The 25,464-nt window shown below is 69.5% G+C and overlaps 2 protein-coding genes and 1 pseudogene across 3 annotated transcripts in view; all 3 read left to right on the top strand.

Moving 5' to 3' along the window:
- Positions 1-915: 915 nt before the first annotated feature.
- Positions 916-13,317, top strand: SEPTIN12 (septin 12; the record flags this gene model as incomplete). Its single annotated transcript, XM_082490679.1, has 11 exons — positions 916-970; positions 4,010-5,062; positions 10,119-10,319; positions 10,978-11,106; positions 11,235-11,316; positions 11,421-11,558; positions 12,122-12,239; positions 12,323-12,418; positions 12,510-12,606; positions 12,816-12,867; positions 12,968-13,317. 11 exons carry the CDS (start codon positions 916-918, stop codon positions 13,110-13,112), a joined length of 2,166 nt encoding a protein of 721 aa, XP_082346805.1. The 3' UTR covers positions 13,113-13,317.
- Positions 13,318-14,279: 962 nt separating this feature from the next.
- Positions 14,280-15,143, top strand: MYADM (myeloid associated differentiation marker; the record flags this gene model as incomplete). Its single annotated transcript, XM_082490832.1, has 1 exon — positions 14,280-15,143. The coding sequence occupies one exon, from the start codon at positions 14,280-14,282 to the stop codon at positions 15,141-15,143; it is 864 nt and encodes a 287-aa protein (XP_082346958.1).
- Positions 15,144-17,757: 2,614 nt separating this feature from the next.
- The window catches only part of LOC309677871 (cytoplasmic phosphatidylinositol transfer protein 1-like), a 9,203-nt pseudogene continuing 1,496 nt past the window's right edge, over positions 17,758-25,464 (top strand). Inside the window, exons 1-8 of the transcript XR_014270596.1 lie at positions 17,758-17,847; positions 19,243-19,361; positions 20,573-20,721; positions 23,425-23,707; positions 24,403-24,474; positions 24,591-24,686; positions 24,794-24,949; positions 25,062-25,125. The product of XR_014270596.1 is annotated as a cytoplasmic phosphatidylinositol transfer protein 1-like (transcript). The remainder of the gene's footprint in view (positions 17,848-19,242; positions 19,362-20,572; positions 20,722-23,424; positions 23,708-24,402; positions 24,475-24,590; positions 24,687-24,793; positions 24,950-25,061; positions 25,126-25,464) is intronic.

Below are 25,464 nucleotides of genomic sequence, written 5' to 3'. Positions count from 1 at the left end.
TCCAAGCTGGAAATCCCTTTGCTCAAGCCTGACTGCCCCCCCCCCCCAGCCTTCCTGGGACCCCCCCAGCCTGACTGGGACCCCCCCAGCCTGACTGGGACCCCCCAGCCTGACTGGGACCCCTGGCATGGCCGGGACCCTCCCCCAGCCTTCCTGGGACACTGCAGCCTGACCGGACCCCCCCCTTCTCCCCAGGCTGACCAGCCCCCCCCTGCCAGCCTGAGACCCCCCAGCCTGACCAGGACATCCCCCCAGCCTTCCTGGACCCCCCCGGCCTGCCTGGGACCCCCCCAGGCTGCCTAAGATCCCCCCAACCGGCCTGGGACCCCCCCACAGCCTTCCTGGGACCCCCCAGCCTGGCCGGTACCCCCCAGCCCCGGGGGGGGGGGGGGGGGAGCGGGGGGGCACAGGCAACCCCCCCCAAAAGCAGAAGCCGGGTACACCCCTAGAACGGGGGAGCACCCGGGGGGGGGGGGGGGCAGACAGGCGAACCCCAATCGCTGCCATCCGCGGGGGACACACACACATACAAACGACACATCCCGCCACCCCCCCCCCCCGCCCCCCCCATCCCCCGGGGGTGTCCCGGGCCGGCGCAGAACCGAGGGGCTGCAGCATCCCCGTATCCCCGGGGCCGGTGGAGCCCGGGATGGAGGGGGGGGGGGGGGGGTCCGGCCGGGGCGGGGGCGCGGGCAGCACCTCCCCCCTCCCCTCCCCCATCCCCTCCCTCCCCCCCCCCCCCCCCCCGGTCCCCTCCCCCTTCCCCTCCCCGCCGAGGGCAGCAGGCGCCGTCCCGTCCCGTCCCGTCCCGGGGCTCGGCGGGTTGAGCAGCGGCTCCGGTCCCCCCCCCCCCGCTCCCCCCCCCCATGCGGGTGTCCCGGGTGGGCGGCAGCCGCCGGCGCCCCCCGCCCCGCCATGGCCCGGCTCTCCGTTAAGGAGCACCTGGACGGGATCCTCTCCGACTTCGAAGGTGCGGTCGGGGCTGCGAGACACCCCCCGGGGGTGACCCCCCACCCGGGGAGGAGGGGCTGCGAGACACCCCCCCCCCCCACTCGGGGATGGGTAATGGGGAGGGGGGCGGGGGGGGATGGATGCTGCTGGGACTGGGCGGTTTGGGGGGTGGGATGCTCCCCCCAACCCTCCCCCAGGGGCTGAGCATCGGGGGGGGGCTGCGCTGTCCCCCGTGGGCTCGGTAGCGTGGGGGGGGGGTGTGTGGGGGCGTGTGTGTGTACCCCCCGGGGGGCTGCGCGTCGTGGGGGGGCTGCGCATGGGAGAGAGATGGGGTGCCCCCCCCCCGACGGACTGGGCATGGGAGGGGGGGGCTGCGTTCCCCTCCCCCCCCCAACCCGGGACTGGGTAGACTGAGGGGGTGTCCCCGGGGGCTGCGCATCGTGGGGGGGCTGCTCTGCCTCCACCCCCCCGCCCCTCCACCGGGGGCTGCGTATGGGGGGGGGGGGCCCGACGGAGCGCACCATGGGGGGGTGCGTGGGTGCACTCGGGGGGGGGGTGCCCGTGGGGTGGGGGGGGGGTGGGGGCAAAGCGCTTTCAGGGTGGGAGAGGGCTGTGTGTTTGCACTCCCCCCCCCCCGTATTCGTGTCGTCGCCCCCCCCCCCGGCGTGGGCGTGCTGCGACCCGTGGGCCGGGGGCGGTTTGTCGTTCTCCCGCCCCCCGATTATCCCCGGCCGCTTCCCGGGGGGCCGAAGGGGTGGGGGGGGGGCGGGCGGCGAAACCCGAGCCCGGGGCTGCTGCTGCTGCCCTCGCCGGGGAGGAATGTGTGTACCTACCCCGGGCACCTTAACCCCGCCGCTGCCGGGCCGCCCCCACCCCCTGCCACCCCCCATCCCTGCCATCCCCCCCCCCTCACCCCCCAATCCCTTTGCCACTCCCCAAATCCCCCTGTCATCCCCCCCACCCCACCTTCCCCCCCCCAATCCCCCTTCCTGGCCCCCCATCCTGACGTCCCACCACCCCCTCTAATCCCCCTGCACCCCGCATCCCTGCCATCTCCCCCCCACCTTACCCCCCCCAGTCCCCCGTATGACCCCCTACCAGCTCACCCACCACCCCCTCTGATCCCCTTGCCACCTCCCAAACCCCCTGCCACCCCCCATCCCTGCCATCCCCCCCCACCTTACCCCCCCAAACCCCCTGCCACCCCCCCATCCCTGCCATCACCCCCCCATCTTGCCCACCACCCCTTCTAATGCCCCTGCCACCCCCCCAAACCCATTGCCACCCCCCCATCCCTGCCATTCCCCCCCCACCTTGCCCGCCACCCCCCCAAACCCCCTGCCACCAGCTCACCCAGCACCCCCTCTAATCCCCTTGCCACCCCCTAATCCCCCTGCTGCTACCCCCCCATCCCTGCCATCCCCCCCCACCTTACCCCCCCAAACCTCCTGCCACCGCCCCATCCCTGCCATTACCCCCCCATCTCGCCCACCACCCCTTCTAATCCCCCTGCCACCCCCCCATCCCTGCCACCCCCGCCACATCCACACCCCAATCTCTCTGCCACCCCCTAAATCCCTCTGCCACCCCCCCATCCCTGCCATCCCCCCCCAACTCCCTGCCCCCCTCCCCCCCCCTCACCCTGCTCCCCCCCCCAGTTCTGCCCATCACTCCCTCTGGGACAGCCAAAGCCATGGGTGAGGCGGTGACCCGTAACCAGGTGCAGGTTTGGGGTGAAAGGAGGCATTTTGGCGTGCCCCTGGTATGGGGAGGGGAGGGGGCTGCTGTCCCCATGGCCCCCCCCGGTAGCCCGGCCGGCGGAGCGGGGCAGGACCGGCCGCGGAAATACCTGCCCGGAGGAGAGCTGTTATTAGCAGCGCCCGCGCCCCGGCCCCTGACCCCTGCCCAGCCCCGGGCCCACAGGTGAGCTGGGAGGTTGGGGGACGGACACACGGACACAACAGGGATGGGACCCCCACCGTCCCGCTGCCCCCGGCGCTGCTGGCAAGCCGGGGCGGCAGCCACAGGGCCGAGGAAGAGGAGGGCGAAGGCGGCTTCGTGCCGGCGGGTGCCGTGCCGGGGCAGGCTGGTGCACGTGCCGGCGTGGCAGGGCTGAAGGGGCACAGCGTGGGATGTGTCCCCCCCCCTCATCACCCCCTGAGCCTCCCCGCCGGAGGCAGCCACCCGCCGCTTGGCAGCGGGGGCGAGGAAGGCTGCCCGGCGGGAGCCTGGCCCCCCCGCGCTCTGCCGGCACCAAACGGTGCCGCTTCGGCGGAGCTGGCAGGAGCGCAGCTCCCGGGGGTGTGGGGGGGGCACAGCCGGGTGGGGGGCAGAGGGCCCCCCACTGCTGCCACGCAGCCAACGGCTGCGCCGGCGAGAAGCTTTGTGCCGGAGCCAAGCGCTGTGATGCCCACGGGGTGGGGTGGGGGTGGGGTTGTCCGTGTGAGGGGGCCCATTCGCACCACCAGAAGCGCCGGGACCGCGGCGTGAGCTCGTGGTTGCCGTCACTGCTGCGTGGGAGGCATGGCCGCAGCCTCCCGCGTGGACTGTAGCGCTACTGCGGCGCGTAGCGATAGCTCCGGCCTGCCCTCGCCATCAGTAGGCTTCAGGGTTAACGCCCCGTAATGGGGCAGGAATCCTTCCCGGCACAGCTGTTTGGGTGGATGGAGAGGGAGAGGGTCGAGCGGGGGGATCCGGTTACTCAGGGCCGGATCCCTTACAAGGAGGAATAAAGCGGGCAGTGTGCCGCGCGGGGAGCCGGCGGCACCGGCTGGCCGGGCACGGATACACCGCGGGGAACGATGATAAAAACCGCGGGGAACAATGCGGCAAGAGCCACGGGGCCACCGGCGCCGAGCTGCTTTCCCATGTGGGACACGCTGACAAACGGCCCTTTGGCACCCGCCTGCGTGGGGGGCACCTCCGGGTGCCGGCGCGGCACAGCGCGGCACGGCGGGGGGGTCCATGCCCAGGGGTGGCCATGGGGACGGCTGGGGTGGCGGCAGAGCCCAACGGGTGCCACTCTCATGTCGCCATCTCTCTCTCTCTCTGTCCCCAGCGCTCAAGAAATCGTTTGAGGCGGAGGATGGGGACGAGGCGCCCGGCTCCCCACCGGTGTCCCCGCTGCCCTCGGGCGCCGGCGAGAGCCACCGGCACTGCCACCCCCCCCACTCGGGCACCACCAGCAGCCCCAGCCCAGCTCCCAGCCCTGTGCTGCATGGCCGCCTCAGCGCCAGCCTCGCCGCCGGCCGCCCCAACGGCACCGCCGTCGCCCGCGTCGCCTCCTTCCAGACCCAGCGGGGTTTCGCCGTGGGGCCAGGCAGCGACGGCGAGAGCCTCCGCAGCTCATCCTCCAGCCTGGAGAGTCCGGCGCCCACCGGACCCCCCCAGTTACCGGTCACCCCCCCCCGGGCCACCAGCCCCGGCCTGAAGAAGGTCCCGTCCCACGGCAGCGTCTTCCCGGCGGAGCTGGAGCATCCCCTCCGTGGGGCCGCCGCCAGCCGCGGCTCCTTGCCGGCGCTGGACCTGCACATCGCCGAGGAGCCGGGGATGGGGACCCCCCCGCTGGACCCCCCACCGTGGGGCACCCGGAGCCTTCCAACCCAGCCCCACGCCTGCCAGCCTTCCTCCTCCTCCTCCTCCTCCTCCTCGCCGGCCCCATGTGATGGCGCCGAGGCAGCTCCGGGGCTGCCCACGCTCCCCGAGGGGCCGCGGGGGTGGGACACGGCCCCCCACGTCCTGCACCGGCCGCAGCTGAGGCTCAACCTCGGCGCCAGCCCCGGCTCGCCCCACCGGCCCCCACCGCTCCCCCGGGGCCAGGGGGAGGCAGCCCCGGCCCCGGTAACCCCCTGCCCGGGGAGGGCTGTGGGGGTGCCACCGCCAGCGGCCCCCCAGGCCGCCCCCTTCAAGCTGGTGTCCCAACCGCAGACGGTGCAAGTGAGCTCCCAGCCCGCCTTCCTCGGGGGGCTGGTGCTGGTGCCGGCCGTGGGGACCCCGGCAGCACCCGGAGGTGTCGGCAGAGCCGGGGCGAACCCCCCCAGCACCGGGCTGGCGGGGCCATGGGGACCCTGCGCGGCAGCACCCGGCGAGGCTGCGGTGACGCCGGAGCACGGTAGGACTCACTCCTGTCCCCTCTCCCCACCAGGACCCCCTTGCTGGTGTTGCCAAACCCCCTCCCCCCCACCCCGGTGACCCCCACTGCTTCCAGCCGCCCCGGCGCTGCCGATGCCATGGAGGGTGTTGGCACGGGGCCATGGTGGCACCGGGGGACAACGCGGCCGGGATGAACCCCACCAGCTCCCTCCTCCCCACCGGTGTTGGGGGGGCTGCGGGGCGCCGCCGGATGCCGCCCGGCGCGTGGCGCGTACCGGGGGGGTAAGGGAGGGCCCACACGGCACGCAGCCGAGCACGGTGCTGGCAGGACTCCCGGCCCACCCGGCCCCGGGGTGCCTGGCGAGCTTCCCGCGCCGCCCCGGCGCTAATCGTTTTTCCCCGGCGCGGGGAGACAGGTTGGGACACATGTGGCCCATCGGCGGCAGCGCCGAACGCCGGGGCCCCGGCGCGTGCGGGCTATCGCCGCGATCTCGTTCCGCGTCCAGCCCTTTCCTCCCCTCTCACCCCTCCTCGCCTTGGCACGGGGACCGATCCTGTCCCTCCCTCCCCGCGGGGGCGGAGGAGGTGGCGGGGGGCCAAGGTGCGCCGGGGCGTGCTCGGCGCGCGCCTCGTGCCGGCGGGGAAGGACGCGGGGGCTCCCCGGCACAGCCCGTGCCCTTCGCCTCCCACCGCAGCAGCGCGGGCGCTGCCGAAGCCGCGCTCGTCCCCAAGCACGGGGCGGGGGACCCCCCAGCGTCCCCCTTCCCGGCGGCTGCTCTGAGGAAGGCTGGAGGACACCGGGGTGGCCGGGAGACGGCCGCCGCCGCCGGCGGTGCTCCCTGTTTAGGTGCTCGGGGCTCATTGCCCGTCTCGCTGGGGTGTCATGAGAGCCGCCGTCGCCGGGCTCTAAGTACTGACGCCGGTGAAGGCATCCATACATCTGCTCCGGGCTGGGTGAATCATCCCCCAGCAATGCCCGTGGCCGCGCTGCCCGGCCAGCCCGGCCGCCGCGCCGCCCCGCCGGTGGCCACGGCACTGGCCTGCATGGAGGGGACGGTGCTCAGGGTCAAGGCAGGGTGGTGGGGACACAGGGGGACGGTGCTCAGGGCCGAGCCGGGGCGATGGGGACACGGCAGGATGGTGCTTGAGGATGAGCCAGGGTGATGGGGACATGAGGGGGCGGTGCTCAGGGCCAAGCCGGGGTGTTGGGGACACGGGGAATGGTGGTTGGGGCTGAGCCGGGGTGATGGGGACGTGGGGGGACAGTGCTCAGGGGCGAGCCAGGGTGATGGGGACAGTGCTCAGGGCTGAGCCCGGGTGATGGGGACGTGGGGGGACAGTGCTTGGGGCCAAGCCAGGGAGATGGGGACACAGGGAACGGTGCTCAGGGCCAAGCCAGGGTGATGGGGACATGGGGGGACAGTGCTCAGGGCCGAGCCGGGGTGATGGGGACACAGGGAACAGTGCTCAGGGCCAAGCCAGGGTGACGGGGATATGGGGGGACAGTGCTTGGGGTCGAGCCGGGGTGATGGGGACACAGGGGAACGGTGCTTGGGGCTGAGCTGGGGTGATGGGGACATGGGGGTACGGTGGTCGGGGATGAGCCAGGGAGATGGGGACACAGAGGGACAGTGCCAGGACTGAGTTGGGGTGATGGGAACAGCAGGGGGACAGCGCTCGGGGCTGAGACAGAGTGGTGGGGACGTGGGGCGACAGTGCTCGGGGATGAGACGGGGCACGGAGGACATGGTGGGGACAGTGCTCAGGGATGAGACGGAGTGATGGGGACACGGAGGGACGGTGCTCGGAGCCAAGCCGGGGTTTGGCAGGGCGGCCGAGCGTGGCGTGCCCGGGCTGCGGAGCGAGCGGGGCGCGAGCCAGCGGGCAGCGTGTGGGCACCGGCTGCCCTGCAGATGGCACGGGGCTGGCAGGCGCTGCCCGGGCACTGCCGTTTCTCTGCCAGGAAGAGGTGGGGACGTGCCATTTCCCCTCTTGGGAAGCCACCGCACGCCCCCCCCCCCCCCCAGGGTCACTGGCACCCCGTGGGGCAGCGTGGCACGCTCCATCCCGCTCCCCGTGGGAGGAAGCAGCGAGCGAGCCGGCGGCCGCCGCGTTTCACTTCCACGCTGGGTCGCCCACGCAAAGCCCCGGGCAAGGAGGAGGAGGAGGAGGAGGAGGAGGAGAAGAAGGAGTGGAGGAGGAGCTGTGGGCTGCAGTCACCCTCCCTGTCTTGCACCCCAGGAGCCATTTGGCCCCGGTGACCAGCTCTCGGCGGCGGCAGCAGCCCCGGCTCCGGCCGGCTCGCCCAGGTAGGGATGGCCATGGCGGCAGCGGGCAGGGTGGCGTGTGGGCAGGGGGACGCTGCCACCGGGGCAGGATGAACCCCCTCGGTCCCCGGTCCCCTGCGGGCAGGCGCAGGGTTTTGCCCGCCGGCTCACTTCTGCTTCTGCTCGCCGCCAGCCCCGTGCCGTCACTCCCTCCCGCGCCACAGCCGGCCGGGCCGGGATGGCTCCGGGTCCCGCCACGGATGGGGATTGTCACCGCTGTCCCTTTGGGTTGCGTTCGGGGCTGGGAGAGGCACCGGCGTTTCTGGGTCAGGCTCGGCCGGACGGGTAGAGCGGGCGGTGAGCTCCTCGCCGGTGCGGTGGACACCTCTCCCAAAAATCATCTCATCCCCCAAATCCTCCATCCCTTTGCCGGAGGGGCCGGTTCCTTTGTGCCCACCCCATGCTCGGTTCGGCGCGGTGCCGAGCAGCCGGGCCGGGAACTCCTCTCCAAACTCATCCTCTCCCGGTGCCCTCCACCCCTGGAGCCTTATTACAGGCTTTCCTCAGGGAACCGGCCAATTAGCCCCGCATCGGTAATTAAATCCATGGAGGAGACCACGGACCCGGGATTACACGTCCCTGCCTGGAAAATTAAGAGCATCTTTAATGAGTCCTCGAACAGGTCTGGCTGCAGGAGCCATTAGCCCCGGAGGCGCGCGGTGATGCCGAAGAGCTTCCACGTGGCCGCCCGGCTGCCAGCCGTCGCCGACGGGTGTTTTCGGCAGCGAGGGCAAGGACACGGCGCTGGGGGCGGGATGGAGGGCGGGGGGGGGGAGTGGAGGGGGCTCGGTAGTTGTGGGTGCAGCACCCAGTGCCGCCACGCACCCCGTGGGCCGCCCCCGTCGGCTGTTTGTGTCTGCGCGGCGCTGCCGCCGGCGCGGCACGGGGCGACGGGTGACGGCGGAGCCACTGCGTGGGTGGCTGGCAGGGACTGGGGGGGGGGGCAGTGCTGGGTGGGTGAGACCCCACGGGAGCTTGCCCCCTTGCCAACGCTCGGGCCACCCCCTGGATGGGTGTCACCACTGTCACCAGGAAGTCCCCGGCTGTTTCGCCACTTCCGAGGAACACCCTGACCCACAGCGGCGGGGGGGGGGGCAGCTGGGACACACGGCACTGCTGTCCCCAACCCTGTCACCTCCTCAGTTGTCCTCTCATCGCCCCGGCGAGGCGGTGGGTTTGCACCCACCAGTGGGCACAGGATGTTGGGTGCCCCCCCACCCCCCCACCCCGGGGATGCTGTTGCCGTGGCAACGGGTGTGTTTGGCTCCATCATCTCTTGGTACCCCCACCCCTCCCGGGGCTGGCTGGAGCAGGACCCTGCCCACATGTGCCTCGTCCCCAGGCTGCGTGGCACACGGCTGTGGCCTCAGCAGGAGGGTGGCTCGGGTCCCTCGGCCACCGGCAAGCTGCCGCTCGAGCCTCGCCGACGCCAAAAACCGGCTGGCACATATGTGGCAGGCAGGGATGCTGCGGCGTTTTGGGGGGGGGGGGGGGGGACACACGGACACGCAGGCGCTGTGGGGCATTGCGGCAGTGGGGTGGGTGACAGGGCCACCAGCCCTCACCCCACTGCGCCCATGCCGGGCACGGGTGCTGTTTGGGGATGGGGGGGGGGGCACAGCGCAGGGTGGTCCCCGGTGCCAGGGAGCCGGTGGGTGCCAGCGGGGATGGTACCCACAGCCCAGCGCTCCTGCTCCCCTTCGGTGCCACCGCAGCCACCCATGGGGGTGATGGGTGACGTGTGGGGGTGGGGGGGGGTCATCCCTGTGATGGGGTCCTCACCTGTGCCGGCCTGGCTGGAGGCTGAGCGGTGCCGTGTGCCGGGTGGGCACATCTGGGTGGGCACCTTCTCCCACCCCACCGGGCAACTGGGGAGCTCGGCGCCGGGGCTTGGCTGTGACGGGGAGGGGGCTGCTGGGGGAGGGTGGGAGGAGGGAGAGGGGGAGGGATATTGCCATATTGCCATACTGGTCATGTGTGGGAGCGGCAGCCCCGCCAGAGCCGGCTTTGGTGCCAGCCGGGGGGTTGGCTGCGACGCTGGTGGGGATGGGGACGCTGATGGCGCCTGGGGGACACCCTCCCCACACCGTAGCGGGGTGCTGAGCGGCGGCACTGCGGCGCTGAGGTAGGACCCGAACAATGGCCGTGCTGGGCAGGAGGAGGAGGAGGAGGAGGAGAAAGGACGGACTCGGGGACCCCCCGACGCTGCCGCACAAAGGGCTGGGGCAGGCGCGGGGCGCTGGTGACCCCCCCAAGCTGGGGCACCCTCTGGGCACGGTCCCCCCGGGGCGATGCCCACGCGCGTCCCCAGCACTGCCTGGGGACGATGTGGGGTGGCACATCCTACCCTGAGCCCGGAGCCCCCACCCCCCCCCATCCCCGGGGGTGCCGCAGGAGGTGGCCTCGGCGTGGGTGGCAGCATGGGCCGGGCGAAGGGTGCCGGCGGTGGCCGCCGTGGCTCGTGCAGCCGCCTCGCAGAGCAACGGGTGGCACGGCGGGCGGGGGGGGGTGGACAGGGCACAGCCACCCCCGGGATGCCACCGTGACCTCGCTGTCCCCCTCCGCCTGCGGGGTGCCGGGGGGCCGGCGTGCCCCGTTGCCATGCCGAGCCTCACCGGCTGCCGGGAATGTGCCGGGGCTGCGTGCCCGCCGGGGCGGCTGCTGCTGGGGCAACGGTGGGGGCGGAGGGGTGGGCACCGGGTTGGGGAGGGGGTGTCTGGGCTCACCCGCCGTCGCCCACCCATGCAGGGAGCAGCCTGGAGCCCGAGGAACGCAGCATGGAGCCGCCGGCCGTGCCGGAGGAGGAGGAGGAGGAGGAGACGCCCCTCACCGCGGCGTCCGGCCCGGCGGGTTGCCAGCTCTTCGGTTACGTGGGAATCGAAGCCGTCCTGGACCAGATGAAAATCAAAACCATGAAGATGGGCTTTGAGTTCAACATCATGGTTGTGGGTGAGCGCCGGCCGTGGGGTTTGGTCCCGGTTTTGGGGCGGGAATTCCGGCTCTGATGCCGCCGGGCTGCGGGAGACGGTGCTTTTATGGGATTCTAAGGGATTTAAGCAGCAAAAAACTGAAGAGGAGGAACGTCCCATCCCTGATAGTGTAGCCGTGCTGATGGGCGAGCTCATCCCAACTGCCGGGATGCTCCCGAATGGGTACCGAGGGGTTATCATCCTGGGGGGAATAAATTTATTGGGGGGATAAAGTGGAGCTATTCCAACCTCTGGGATACTCCCAAATAGGTACCGAGGTGTTATCATCCTGGGGAATAAATTTATTGGGGGGGGGGGGATAAACTGGAGCTATCCCAACCTCTGGGATGCTCCTGAATGGATACTGAGCTGTTATCACTTTGAAGGAATACATTTATTGGGGGGGGGGGGACACGACACACCAAACCAGAGTTATCCAAACTTCCAGGATGCTCCCAAATGGGTACCGAGGTGTTACCTGGTTATCACCCGGAGGGAATAAATTGATTGCGGAGGAGAAACCGGAACTATCCCAGCCTCTGGGACGGTCCCAAATGGACACTGAGGTGTTATTGTCCGGCGGGGGTGAATTTATCATGGTGGGGGGGGATAAACCGGAGCCGTCGGTGTCCCCACAGGGCAGAGCGGGCTGGGGAAGTCAACGATGGTGAACACCCTCTTCAAGTCCAAGGTGAGCCGCAAAGCCTCGCAACCCAGTCAGGAGGAACGCATCCCCAAGACGGTGCAGCTGCAATCTGTCACCCATGGTAAGGTCACCACCATGGGGTCGTGTCCCACCAACCATGGGGAGAAGCAGGGTGGGGGGGAGGTTCTGAGGCCGCGGACACTTCTCCCTGATGTTTGGTCCCCACTGACCCACATCTCTGCTCCATAGTCATTGAGGAGAAGGGTGTGAAGATGAAGCTGACGGTGACGGACACACCAGGTTTCGGGGACCAGATCAACAATGAGAACTGGTAGGACGCAATGGGGTGCGGCATCCCAGCTTGGCGGGTGGCAATTTTTGGAGGGGGAGGGAGGGTTTGAGCTCAGATTCTGTCCCCCAACTCCTCATCCTCAGCTGGGACCCCATCATCAAATACATCAACGAGCAGTACGAGAGGTACCTGCGTGAGGAGATCCTCATCACCCGCAAGAGAAAGATCCCGGACACTCGGGTCCATGGCTGCGTCTACTTCATCCCCCCCACAGGCCACTGGTGAGTCCTCACTCACAGCACCTGAGTCCTCACTCACAGCACCCATGGGTGCTCCCTGCTTGGTGGTGGGGTCACCCTGGGGTGATGGTGGTGTGAGTCACCCAAGGTGATGGTGGTGGGGTCACCCAAAGGTGATGGTGGTGTGGGTCACCCAAAGGTGATGGTGGCGGGGTCACCCTGGGGTGATGGTGGTGGGGTCACCCAAAGGTGATGGTGGTGGTGTCACCCTGTGGTGGCGGAGTCACTCTGGGATGATGGTGGTGGGGTCACCCTGGGGTGATGGTGTCACCCCAGGATGATGGTGGTGGTGTCACCCTGGGGTGATGGTGGTGGGGTCACTCCAGGTTGGCAGGGTCATCCCAGGGTGGCAGGGTCACCCTGGGATGGTGGTGGTAGGGTCACCCCAGGGTGGTGGTGTCACCCCAGGATGATGGTGGTGGGGTCACGCAAAGGTGATGGTGGTGTCACTCTGGGATGATGGTGGTGGGGTCACCCCAGGGTGGCGGTGTCACCCCAGGATGATGGTGGTGGGGTCACCCTGGGGTGACGGTGGTCTTTGGCAGGCTGCGCCCGCTGGACCTGGAGTTCATGCGGCGGCTGAGTAAGATTGTCAATGTGGTGCCGGTCATCGCCAAAGCCGACACGCTCACCCTGGAGGAACGGGCAGAGTTCAAGCAACGGGTGAGGACAGGTCCCCGAGGGGCTCCCGGGGTGCCTCGTGTTGTCCCCCCCCCCAATCCCAGCTCAAGCCCCGTGTCCCTCAGATCCAGGAGGACCTGAAGACCCATGCCATCAGCGTGTACCCGCAGGAGGACTTTGACCAGGACCCTGATGACAGGGTGCTGAACGACAGGATTCGGGTGAGTGCTGGGATCAGGGATGCTGCCGTCCCGGGGTGGGGGGGGGGGGATGGCAGCACTCCAGGGCGAGCGTGTTCCTCTGCGCCGGCAGGAGAAGATCCCCTTCGCTGTGGTGGGGGCGGACCAGGAGCACCAGGTGAATGGCAAGCGGGTGCTGGGCCGCAAGACCAAGTGGGGCATCATCGAAGGTGAGCGGAGCCCCTTGGCACCCCCAACCCTCCCCAGGTGCCCATCCATCGGGGGGGTGGGGAGCAGCACCCATGGGTGCATCCCTGCCTGGGGGGTGCTCTGGTGGTAGCCGGAGCCAGGCGGGATGCGCCCCACCGGTGTCCCCCTGCCACCCTGCCCTCCTGCCTGCCCCCTGCCCGCCCGCTGCCCGCTCTGCCTTGCTTTGCAGTGGAGAACCCAGCGCACTGCGAGTTCCCCCTCCTGCGGGACCTGCTGATCCGGTGAGAGGGTGGTGGGGGGGGGACAGACAGGGTGCCAGCACCCCACGGTGGGGACGGCGGCGGTGGGAACGGTGACTTGATGTCTTTTCGCCCCGAGCAGGTCCCACCTGCAAGACCTGAAGGACATCACCCACAACGTCCATTACGAGAGCTACCGCGTGCGGCGGCTGAACGAGAGCAACCGGCCGGCGCTGAGCCCCCTCAACGGGCTGCCCGGCAAGGGGGAGGGTGGCAGCGACCTCTGAGCCACCATGTCCCCCCTCCCAGAGCTGCCACTGGACCCCCATGGCCGTGCCCATCCCCTGCCCACCAGTCTGTGCCCGGACCCTGCCTGGGGTGAGGAGCTTCCCGAGAGCGCCGCGTTGACCCGCGTTGTCCCCAAACTCCAACCGTGGGCACAGACACCACCCCCCCCCGGACCCTACGCGGCATTAAAGGTCAACCCGGAGCCTTCAGCCTTTCGCCGTCATCATCCTCCCGCCGGACGCCCTGCTGCTGACGTGCCACCACCCTCCCGTGCTGCTCCAGCCGATGGGGCCGTGAGACGAGACACCCCTCCCCGCCGCGGTGCTGCCGGGGGGCCCGGTGCCGGCACCAGCCGGGCAGCCCAGGGAAGTGGTGGTGCTACCAGCAAAGTGCCGGTGGTACCGTGGGTGACCGGGGCGGGCAGTGTACCGGTCCCCTCCCCGCAGTCACCTCACCCACCCTGCTGGGTGGTGACGGCAGCTGGCAAAAGCCGGACTTTGAGCCGCTTATCGGGTGCCGGAGGTGCCAGAGATGCCGGGAGGGGGTGCGGAGGTGCCACCTGGAATGGTGTAGGGGTGGAGGGGGCTACACCCCAACCACTCCCCGCTATGGCACCCCCTTACCGGGGGCACTGGGTGCAGCCCCCCCCAAACCCCTCGGGCGGCCCCCATGGGTGCTGCCCCACTGGTTGCCGTCCCCGGCACGGTGTGGGGATGGAGGTACCGGGGTGTCCCCCCCTCTTCCCCGTCCCGGTGCTGCCGGGGGGGGTGGGGTGGGGGGTGGCTGAAAGGTCCCTTTGTGCCTCCCGCTGTGGGCAGGGCTGGGGCACAGTGCCAGGACGGCGGCTTCCCCCCCCCACCCCCCCCCCCCGGCATCACCGCGAGCACCGGCACCCTTTGCCCAGCCCTGCATTAATGATCCACCCGCCCGCGCCGCTGCCACCGCCAGCCCCCAGCAGCCACCCCGGCGAGCTGTGCGCGGTGGCGGTGGCGGCGGCGGTGGCGGTGGTGGCAGCAGAGCCGGGGGTCCTCGGCACGGGTGGCTCGGGGGGGCCGGCGGCTCCCTGCCCCGCGCCCCACCCCTCCGTCCCGGCACCCAGATAAGAGCGGCTGCCGGCGGCACCCATTTCCCGGTGCGCGGCGTGGGTGGGATTGCTGGCCGGCACCATGGCTGTGGCGACGGTGAACCTCCGTGCCGTGACCTCCTGGGTGGGCATCGCCCGGCTCTGTGCCATCGTGCTGTCCTGCACCGCCTTCAGCTTGGTGGCCTCCACGGGGGACTTCAAGACCGCCTACGGGACATGGTGCATGTTCACCTGGTGCTTCTGCTTCATCGTGACCCTGCTGGTCCTCGTGCTGGAGCTGCTGGAGCTCTACCCCAAGCTGCCGCTCTCCTGGGATGACTTCACCTCGGCTTTCTCCATGTTGGCGGCGTTGATGGTCTTCACCACCTCGGTGGTCTACCCCTCCACCTTCATCGGCAGCCCCTGCAGCAGCTTCTGTGCCCAGAAGGCCGTGGCCACCACCGCCTCCTGCCTCTGCTTCCTCGCCTACGCCCTCGAGGTGGGGCTCACCCGCGCCAAGCCGGGGGACATCAGCAGCTTCCTCTCCACCGTGCCTGGGCTCCTCAAGGTCTTCGAAGTCTACGTGGCCTGCCTCATCTTCTCCTTGCTGGATACGTACAATTTTCAGGCCGGCCTGCAGTGGTGCGTGGCGGTCTACTCCATCTGCTTCATCGTCACCTTCCTCATCATCATCTTCACCATCGGCCGGTGCCTCAGCTACATTCCCTGCCCACTGGAGAAGATGCTGGTGGGCTACAACGCTCTGGCCCTGCTGATGTACATCACCGCCACCATCCTCTGGCCCTTCTACAACTTCAAGGGCCGGAACCGCCCCAACCCCTGTGACAGTCAGTGCCCTTGGAACAAGCACCTGGGGGTCACCTTCCTCACCATCTTCAACCTCATCGCCTACTTGGTGGACCTGATCTACTCCACCAGGATGGTCTTCATCAGGGCCCCTTCATAAGGGCTCCGGGTGGCCCCGGTGGGGCGAGGGGTGGCGGGACACGGCTTGATGCCGGTGCCGGTGAGAGCTGCCGGAGGAGCTGAGGAAGAGGCAGGACGCCTCGGAAAGCTCCTTCTCCCCGCGCCGGAGTGGAGAGCCACGGGGTGCTCCTGGGGGACCCCAGTGCAGGGGGGGACCAGGGTGCGCCCAAACCCCTGGAGCTGGAGGGTGGGGGGCAGGGGGGGCTTTGGGATTAAATTGGGTCATTTTTCACTTACTTCTGCCTCCTCTTTTTTCCCCCTTCCCGGCTTTCTGTGGGATCCTCCCCAGCGGCGTGGGGGGCTCGGGGGTGAGAAACTGGGGGCAGCACCAGCAGCACTGGGGGGGGGGGAGAGGCACTGGCAGTTCCCGGGGGGGGGGGCACTGGGCTTCAGCAAATCTTCTTTTCTCCTCTTTTGTTGACTCGGCACCGGAGTGAAACAGGGCATGACCAGGAAAAACCCAACCCGGATGGTTTTTGCCTTGGCACCCGCACAGGACCCTGCCGAACTGGTTCGGGAGGAATGTGGCTGCTGGGAGGGGTGGGGGGGGCGCTGAGAGCCCGCCAGGCCCTTGTCACCAGCACCGTCGGGTCCTCCTGTCACCACCGCTGTCACCCCAGCGGGAGCCCCGCTGGGTTTTGGCTGGGCAGGAGCCCCGTTCCTGCTGCTTTACCCCTTGGGGGGCTGCTGGGGAGTCCCCTGCCCGGGGGGACACAGGGCAGAGGGGTGACTGTCACCCGGTGCCACCAAGAGCTGGGGGTGCTGAGACATGTCACCGGGAGGACGGTGGCCCTGCAGGGCAGTACACCAGGAAGAGGGCAGGCAGATAGGGACCGGCGCAGGCAGGGGAAGGTGTGCCCGGCGGGCAGAGCTCCTGGCACGGTGCTCCCGGATGTGGGACGGGGCACCCCGGAGGCTTTTGGGGCCACCGTCCCCAACCCGTGCTGCTCCCTCTGCTGCTGCTTGCCCAGGCGCTAGCCACAGCCTGGGGCCATCCCTGCTGCCTTGGGGTTGCCGGGGCTACGGAACATGCTGGGGTCCATCCCCACTGCCTTGGGGCTGCCGGGGCCATGGGGCGTGCTGGAGCCCATCACTGCTGTCTCGGGGCTACTGGGGCCACAGGACATTTGGGGGTCCATCCCCACTGCCTTGGGGCTCGCTGGGGGCTACGGCCAAGGTCCCCGCCACCACCACCACCAGATGGCACACACTGGTTGCCCCAGCGGGATAAGAGCCTGGACCCAACCTTGGACACCACATGGCACCCATGGGTGCCATGGTGCCTGGGCGAGCGGGGCTTCTGTGCACTGTGCCAGGGTCCCAGCACCGCTGGTGATGGCAACACCAGGCGGCCCGGTGGGTGTCCCCTTCACCTGCTCTGTGTCCCCACGGCGGTCATCACCCCGTGACCGCGGCACCCTGGCACCGCATGGGCTGCTCCCCTGCGCCCCGGGCAGCGAGACCGGAGCGTGCCGCGGTGCCACGCTCACACGGTTCGGCCTTCGCCCTCCCGGCAGTGCCAGGGGAAACCACACCGGCCACGCTCAGCCCGGCCCAGCACCCCGGCGCGGCTATTTTTAGCGCCCCGGTTGATTGAAATTCATGGAGGAAAGGGACCGGGGAAACACAGTGATGAGTTGTGGCGCTTCGTGCCGGTAACATGTTCGGCTGCGGATGGCACACGGGGAGCGGTGAGGCGGGGGAGCAGGATGCCGGGGGGGGGCAGTGGGGTGCAGCGTGGATGCTGGGGGTAGGTGTGGGGGGGGTGGAGGTGCAGGAAGAGGTTTGGGGGAGTCCCAGCTCCCCGCACCCGGCTGGGGGGAACAGCCCAGCGGGAGAGCCCGGGCTGGGGGGCACCGTCGGGGCTCTGCGCCTGGGGGAGACACCGGGGCATCCTAGAGATGGGGCACACGGTGGGTGCTTGAGGGTCACCAGGAGCACCCCAGTGTCGGTCTGTGCCGTGCTGGGAAGTCCCAGTGCTGGTGTGGTGCAGGTGCAGCGCCAGTGCGGTGCGATGCTGGTCCCAGTGCGGTGTGGTGTGCTGCAATGCCGGTCCTGGTCCCGGTTCCTGGTGCGGTGCAACGCCAGTCCTGGTCCCGGTGCGGTGTGGTGCAACGTCGGCCCCGGTTCATGTGTGGTGCGGTGCCGGTGCAATGTCGGTCCTGGTCCCGGTCCTGGTACCGGTGTGGCGCAGCACCAGTGCCCGTCCCAGTCCTGGTCACGGTGCCGGTCCCGGTGCACTGCAGTGCCGGTGCGGTGCAGTGCCTGTGCCAGTGCCAGTGCCAGTCCCAGTCACGGTCCTGGTCACGGTCACGGAGCCGGTGCCTGTGCGGTGCCGGTCCCTGTCCAGGTGCCGGTGCCAGTGCTGGTGCCGGTGCTGGTGCCGGTCCAGGTGCAATGCCGGTGCCGGTGCAGTGCAGTGCCGGTGCCGGTGTCAGTGCAGTGCAATGCCGGTGCCGGTGCAGTGCAGTGCCGGTCCCGGTCCAGGTGCAATGCCGGTGCGGTGCGATGCCGGTGCCGGTGCCGGTGCGGGTGCCGGTGCATTCCTCCCCCTAGGGGTCGGTGTGCCGCGGCGCGGGAGGCGGTGCGGGAGGCGGTGCGCTCCTGCGCACGGCCCGGGGCGGCCGGGGCTCGGCGGCGGCGGCGGCGGCAGCGGCGGGGAGCTGGCACCGCCGCGGGCCCGGGTGAGTGCGGCTCGGGGGCGGCGGGACCCCCCCCCACCGGCCCCGCGGGGGATGCGGCGGAGCGGTGGGGAGGGGGCGGCGGAGTCCGGACCGGGGGGAGCGGTGCCGGTGCTGCCGGTCCCGGCCCCCGCTGTGCCCCCCCCCCTTCCCCTCCCCTCCGCTTGTCCCGGTAGAACGGTCGGCCGGAGCCTCCCTTCCCTCCCCCCCCCCCCCCCCCCCAGGGATGTGTCCGTCCCCCCCCGCCCCGGGGCAGACCCGGACCCCCCCGGGTCGGTCTGAGCCGCCCCGGTGCTGGGATGGGGCAGGGGACGCGGTGGCCCTGGGGTCACCCCCTCCCGGGGTGTCCTGTTGGGGTCCCCGGGGTGTCGTGTCGTCCCCCCCCCCCCCCCCCCCTTATCACACCCGGCCGCATGTCGGGGCTGCCACTGCCCCCCGGCCCGGGGCTGCGGGGTCCCGGGGCTGGGGGAGAAGGTCCCCGGGGGGGGTTTCAGGCTTCCCACAACCCGGCACCTCTTCCCTGTCGGCACAGTGACCCTGTGTCCCCCAAGGACACCCCCGTGTCCCCCTGTGCCCCCAGAAACACTCCCGTGTCCCCAGCTGGACAAGCTGCCCCCAAACAACCCTCCCCCCCCCGCCCCCTCCGAGGCCTGATCCCCCATTCAGGGTGACTGCCTGGGGGGATGTTCATGTCCCCTCCCTGTCCCCTGGGGGTGGGGACCACAGCCGGAGCCCCCCAAGCTACTCCCGTACCCACCCTGAGCATCCCCAGCCCCGACCGGAGCAGGGACCGGGGGTGCGAGCGGGGCAGCCTGGCAGTGCCACCGGCCAGGACGGGTGCTGGGGGGTAGCCCCAGGGTGGGGGGCACCAGCTCCAGCCCAGGATAGGGACAGAGATGTGACATCTCACCAGAGATGTGACCCTGGGTGCTCCCTAGGAGCAGCCCCCCCCCCGGAGCAAGCCAGCGTGTGGGTGCCCAGGGGTGGGTCCCCATTAGCATTGGCACATCTGACCCCATCCCACTGTCCCTGTGACCCCCTCGCTGCGCTGGCCACCGCAATCCGGTGGGGATGGGGCACCCCGAAGGGGTGGCACCGTGTATTGGGGGGACACGTGAGCTCCAAGAGAGCTGCCTGGGGGTGCGGGTGTCTGCCTGGCAGGGAAAGGGTTAATGCCAGAGGAGTTTTGGGGTGCCGGGGGTGTCCCCAGCCTACACCCGGGCTTCTCCTCGCACCAGTGACCTCACGCCACTGCCATGGCAACGGCTCATGAAGTCACCGGTGCCGAGAGCGGGGCGGCCGCCTCGAGCGTGGGGTGATGGGATGGGAGCGTGGGAGGCTGCCGCGCGCCGTCCCCCACCTCTCACCGCGCCCTCCCCCCCTCCCGGGTCCCCCCAGAATGAGCTGTGCCCCCGCCAGCGCCGACGCCTCCGCCTGACCCCCGTCCTGCCCACCCTGCCCGTGCCACCATGCTCATCAAGGAGTACCGCATCTGCATGCCGCTCACCACCGAGGAGGTGAGTGGGGGACAGCGGGGGGCCGGGGGGGCCGCCTGTGCCCCCGCAGTGGGGTGACAAAGGAGAGTGTCAGTTGGGAAGAGGGGTACAGAGGTGGGGGGAGCCCCCAGCCATGAGTGCCAGAGCCTGTAGGGACCCCCCGACGGAGGGAGGGGTGGGTGGGGGTCCTGTACTCACAGCAGTGGGGTGCCAGGGGTTGGGTCCCTGCCCAGAGAGGGGCTGGGGGACGCCGCGGTCCCCTTAGCCGTCCCTTTGTGGCACGGCTCATGGCAGGGACCGTCTGCCCTGACCGAGCCGCCGAGGTGGGCTTTGGCCACAGCCGTTGGGTTCGGGATGCTCCGTGCCAGTGCTGAGCCATGGTTTGGCACCCCAGGCAGGGGGGACATCCCATCCCTGGGCACGGTGACCTTGGGGAGCCCGACGGCAGCACCGGGGGCTACTCAGAGTCAGCCTGGCCCCGGGACCACCAGGCGAAGGGCACCGGGGGTTTGGGTGGCCACGAGAGCCGGTGCTGGCGCTGAGCACGGGCTTAATCCCGGCTCCATCAGGGAGCCCGAATCACCGCCAGCAAACAGCGGCGATAGCCGGCAAACAGCAGCATCCCCGGCCAAAGGTCGCTCGTGAGCTCCCGTTTCGGGGAGCCGCAGTAAGAGGTGCCCACGCCGGGCAGCGCTCAGCCTCCCCAGGGCGCCGGTTTTGTGTTCGCGCCTGGGGAAGGTTTCCAGCGAGGGGCGATAAGATCACGCTGGCGGTTAGGGTGATGGATGGGATCTTCAGCGGAACAATAAAACACTTATCGCGCCACCGCATCGTCAAATACACACACGTATATATCTATATACGTGTATATATATGTATCTGTCTATGTGTAGGTATAGTTTTGCCTCGCATCCCGGGTCTCTCGCTGGGCAGAAAGCCTCCAGGCACCCTGCAAGGCACTCGGCCACCGGGGAAGAGCAGGGAGGGCAGGATGCGGCCCTCGCTCGGGCGCTGGAGCAGCCCAGGGACAGGGGGATTAAGACAGGGCGCCCCGAGAGACCCCTCCCCGCTGCACGGCTCTGGAGGGGGGATCCGTCACCTCTTTGCTCCGTGCCTCAGTTTCCCCTCTCAGTGGGGTGGCTGGAAAGCTATTAATCCCCTCCCGGGCGCTGGGTTGGGAGGGTGCTGGGGCAGGGGATGGCAGCGCTGAGACCGGGCGCTGCGGTTCGCAGTACCGCGTGGGGCAGCTCTACACCATCAGCAAGCACAGTCACCAGGAGAGCGAGAAGGGCGAGGGCGTGGAGGTGGTGAAGAACGAGCCCCACGAGGACCCCGTCCACGGCCCCGGCCAGTTCACCGAAAAACGCGTCCACCTCTCCAGGTGAGGCTGCGGCTCCGGCAAAGGGTGCTGGGTGGGGAGGGGATCCCGGCTCCGTGGGGCGGCACCGCGGCGGGGGAGGGGTTGGGCAGGTATCCCCCCCCCCCCCCTAAAATCCCTGGGGAACGTCCTTTCCAGTGGCTTCGACACCCTGCAGTGTGGCTGCACCCATCTTCCAGGGATGGACCCATCTTCGGGGGGTGTACCTATCTCTCAGGGTCCACCCATCTCCTGGGGTGCACTTATCTTGGGGGGCTGCACCCATCTTTGGGAGGTGTACGTATCTCTCAGGGTGTACCTATCTCCTGGGGTGCACTTATCTTGGGGGGCTGCACCCATCTTCAGGAGCTACACCCATCTTTGGGGACTGCACCTATCTCTCAGGGTGCACGCATCTCCTGGGGTGCACGCATCTTCAGGGGCTGCACCCATCTCCCAAGGTGAATCCATCACCCAGGTTGCACCCATCTTTCGGGGGTGCACCCATTTTGGGGGGCTGCACCCATCTCCCAGGGTGAACTCATCTCCTGGGGCGCGCTTATCCTGGGGGGCTGCACCCATCTTTTGGGGGGTGCACGCACTTTTCAGGGCTGCACCTATCTCCCAATGTGAACCCATCTTTCAGGGGTGCACCCATCTTTGGGGGCTGCACCTATCTCTCAGGGTGTACCCATCTCCTGGGATGCACTTATCTTGGGGGGGGCTGCACCCATCTTTTGGGGGTGCACACACTTTTCAGGGCTGCACCTATCTCCCAAGGTGAACTCATCACTCAGGCTGCACACATCTTTCAGGGGCTCACTTATCTTGGGGGGGCTGCACCCATCTTTTGGGGGTGCACGCACCTTTCAGGGCTTCACCCATCTCCCGAGGTGAACCCATCACCCAGGCTGCACCCAGCTTTTGGGGGTGCCCACATCTTCAGGGGCTGCACCCAGCTTTGGGGGCTATCTCCCAGGGTGCCCCCACCTTCCTCGGGCTGCAGAGGGCTGCACCCATCTCCTGGTGCACTCCCTAAAGATGGGTGCACCCCTCTCCTGGTGGGCACCCATCGCCAAGTACCGGCGGGCGCCCCCACTTGCAGCGGGGCGATGCCCAGGCTGCTCTGCCCGTCCCTGGGGGTGTCCCTACGTAGAGCCCCGGGTGCCCCTTGGGCGGCCGCTGGCACACGGCACCGCTGTCCCCGTGTCCCCGCTGCCGGCTGTGGCACAGCCGCTACGCGGGCATCGGGCTGTTCCGCTGCCGCGGCGTCGCTGGCGTGAGACGGGTTATTTTTAGCTGCAGCGCTCACGATTCCCCTCTCGGGGATGGTATTTATAACACCCGCAAATTAATCAAAACCCACCTCCTGCCGGCTCCCCTGGGGGCCTCATCCTGCCCCGGGGAGCGTGGGCAGCCATGGGGGTGCTGGGCAGGGCAGGCAGGGGTGTCTGGGGACAATGGGGACACCCTGGGGTCTTGGAAGGGGGTCTTGGGGAAGGGGTGGGGGTCCTGCAAGGGGGATAGGGGTGCTGGGGTGGAGGTGAGGGTCCTGGGGAGGTGGCACAGATCCCTGGGGGGGTCCTGGGGTGCAGGTGATGGTCCTTGGGTGCGCCCCAAGGTGACGGTCCTGTGGAGGTGGCAGGGGTCCTTGGGGGGGGGTCCTGGGGTGTAGGTGATGCTCCTGGGGAGGTGGCAGGGGGTCCTGGGGTGCAGATGAGGGTCCTGGGCAGGTGGCAGGGGTCCCTGGGGGGGTTCTGGGGTGCACATGATGGTCCCAGGGGGGTGGCAGGGGTCCTTGAGGGTTGCTGGGGTGCAGATGAGGGTCCTCCTGGGGAGGAGGCTGGGGGTCCTGGGGAGAGGATAGGGGTGCTGGGGTGGAGGTGGGGGTCCTGGGGAGGTGGCACAGATCCCTGGGGGGTTCCTGGGGTGCAGGTGATGGTTCTTGGGTGCGCCCCAAGGTGACAGTCCTGGGGAGGTGGCAGGGGTCTTTGAGAGGTGTTCTGGGGTGCAAATGAGGGTCCTGGGGAGTTGGGTGAGGGTCCTGGGGTGTAAATGAGGGTCCTGGAGAGGTGGCAGATGTCCTTGGGGGGGTCCTGGGGTGCAGATGAGGGTCCTGAGGAGGTGGCAGAGGTTCTTGGGGGGGTCCTGGGGTGCACATGATGGTCCTAGGGAGGTGGCAGGGGTCCTTGGGGGGTGTACTGGGGGGCGTACTGGGGGGCAGATGAGGGTCCTGGGCAGGTGGCAGGGGTGCCTGGGGGGGTCCTGGGGTGCATGGGGAGGGGTTGTGGGGTGCACATGAGGGTCCCGGGGAAGTGGCAGTGGGTCCCGGGGAGGTGGCAGGGGGTCCTGGGGTGCAGATGAGGGTCCTGGGCAGGTGGCAGGGGTCCCTGGGGGGGTTCTGGGGTGCACATGATGGTCCCAGGGGGTGGCAGGGGTCCTTGGGAGGTGTTCTGGGGTGCAGATGAGGGTCCCAGGGAGGTGGCAGGGGTCGCCGGGGGGGCACTGGGGTGTAGATGAGGGGGCATGGAGGGGTGCTGGGGTGGAGCTGAGGGTCCTGGGAAGCAGGTGGGGTCCCTGGGGAGGGGACGGGAGTCTGGGAGCCGGGGCTATGCTGTGGGGAGCTGCACTCAGTGGAGCAGGACCGGGTGGCACTGGGCAGGACTGTGCCCGCTGGCCGTATCCTGCCCTTAGCAGAACCCCCGTCCCACCGCGGTCCTCCCACAGCAAACTACCGAGCTGGGCACGGGCGGTGACCCCCCGCATCTTCTACATCACGGAGAAGGCCTGGAACTACTACCCCTACACCATCACCGGTGAGCCCCGGGCAGGGCGCGGGCACGGGCACCACCGGGCACCCTCACCCTCCCCGGCGGCGGCGCTGGGCTACCAGGAGAGCCCGGCTGGTGGCCGCTTCCCGGTCTCACCGCTCCCTCTCTCCCCCCGTGATGCCACCTGGCGATGCCACCCCATGATGCTGATGTGCCACCATGTCCTGGCAGAGTACACGGTAAGGAGGTGGCATGGGGGGAAACTGGGCCCTTCCCCGGCGCCTGGTGTGGCCAGGGAGGGGACACGGGGGTGGGTGTCCCCTGGGGGTGGGTGATGCTTGGGGTCACATCTTTGGGGGTGGGGATCCCTTGGGGTGGGTGTCCTTGGGGCTGGGGGTCCCTTAGGGCTGAGGGTCCCTTGGGGTGGGTGTCCTTGGGGTTTAGGGTCCCTTGGGGTGGGTGTCCTGGGGACTGGGGGTCCCCTGGGGCTGAGGGTCCCTTGGAGTGGGTGTCTTCAGGGCTGGAGGTCCCTTGGGGCTGAGGGTCCCATGGGGTGGGTGTCCTGGGGACTGGGGGTCCCTTGGGATGGGCACCCCTCGGGGTGGGTGTCCGTGGGGCTGAGGGTCCCTTGGGGTGGGTGTCCTGGGGACTGGGGGTCCCTTAGGGCTGGGGGTCCCTTGGGGTGGGTGTCCTGGGGACTGGGGGTCCCTTAGGGCTGGGGGTCCCTTGGGGTGGGTGTCCTGGGGACGGGAGGTCCCTTAGGGCTGGGGGTCCCTTGGGGCTGGGGGTCACTTGGGGTGGGTGTCCTTAGGGCTGGGAATCCCTTGGGGCTGGGCATCCTTGGGGTGCGCATCCATCAGGGTGGGCATCCTTGGGAGTGGGCATCCCTTGGGATGGGCATCCCTCGGGGCCACCTGATGGCTATTCCCCGCAGTGTTCCTTCCTGCCCAAGTTCTCCATCTACATCGAGACCAAGTACGAGGACAACTGCGGGGACAGCGAGAACGTGAGTCTGCACCGCAGCTGAGACCTAGCAAACTCATCACGGGGTGGGGGACACACACGGGACATGAGACACACACGCATGTGGCCGGCACCTCTCACCCTCCCTTCTCTCCCCAGATCTTCCGCAGCGATAAAATCCTGGGGGACCACGAGGTCTCCTTCCTGGACATCGCCTTCGACGAGATCCCCGAGCGTTACTACCGCAGCCTGGAGGTAGCATGGGCAGGGATGGGGGATGCTCCCTGGGGCCACCACCTTGTCCCCCATCCCCGGGACGGCACGGGGGGCTCACAGCTCTGCTCTGCCCCTACCGTCCCCAGGACCCCCGTTTCTTCAGCTCGGCCAAGACGGGCCGGGGGCCGCTGCGGGAGGGCTGGCGCCAGCACACCAAGCCCATCATGTGCTCCTACAAGTTGGTGAGCGTCAAGTTCGAGGTGTGGGGGCTGCAGACGCGGGTGGAGCAGTTCGTGCACAAGGTGAGGGGTTTGGAGGACACCCAGGCCAAGGTGGGGGGGACACCGGGGGGGGGGGGAGGGAGGAGTAGTGAGAAGGTGCTGACACCACCACCCCCCCCCCGGTGCATCACAGGTCATCCGGGACATCCTGCTGATCGGGCACCGGCAGGCTTTCGCCTGGGTGGACGAGTGGTGCGGTGAGTCGGTGGGGTGGGGGACACGGTCCCCTGGGGTGGCCTCGGACCCCCGAGGCGGGAGGGGGCTGTGGGTTTAACCCACCGATGCCACTAACCCCCACGGGCAGCTGCCGCCGCTCTTCCACCGGCTCCCCTGCCTGCACCGTCCCTGCCCACACCCCTGCCTGCGCCCCCGCATGCTGCCCCCCCGCCCCCCAAAAAGGCTCAGCTTAAGCATGGCAGGGAGGGAGGGGAGCCCCCCGCACCCCTGCCTGCGCTGCCTGCACCCCCGCTCTGGCAGGGAGACACGCCGCATGCGGACACACGGTGGGGGGGGACAGGGCCGGGAACCGCCCCCCC

The sequence above is a fragment of the Vanellus vanellus genome, assembly GCF_965231255.1.
Source record: "Vanellus vanellus genome assembly, chromosome: 14".
NCBI classification, from domain to species: Eukaryota; Metazoa; Chordata; class Aves; order Charadriiformes; family Charadriidae; genus Vanellus; species Vanellus vanellus.
The sequence above is the reverse complement of the archived record's forward strand: the minus strand, read 5'-3'. Positions and strand labels throughout refer to the sequence as shown.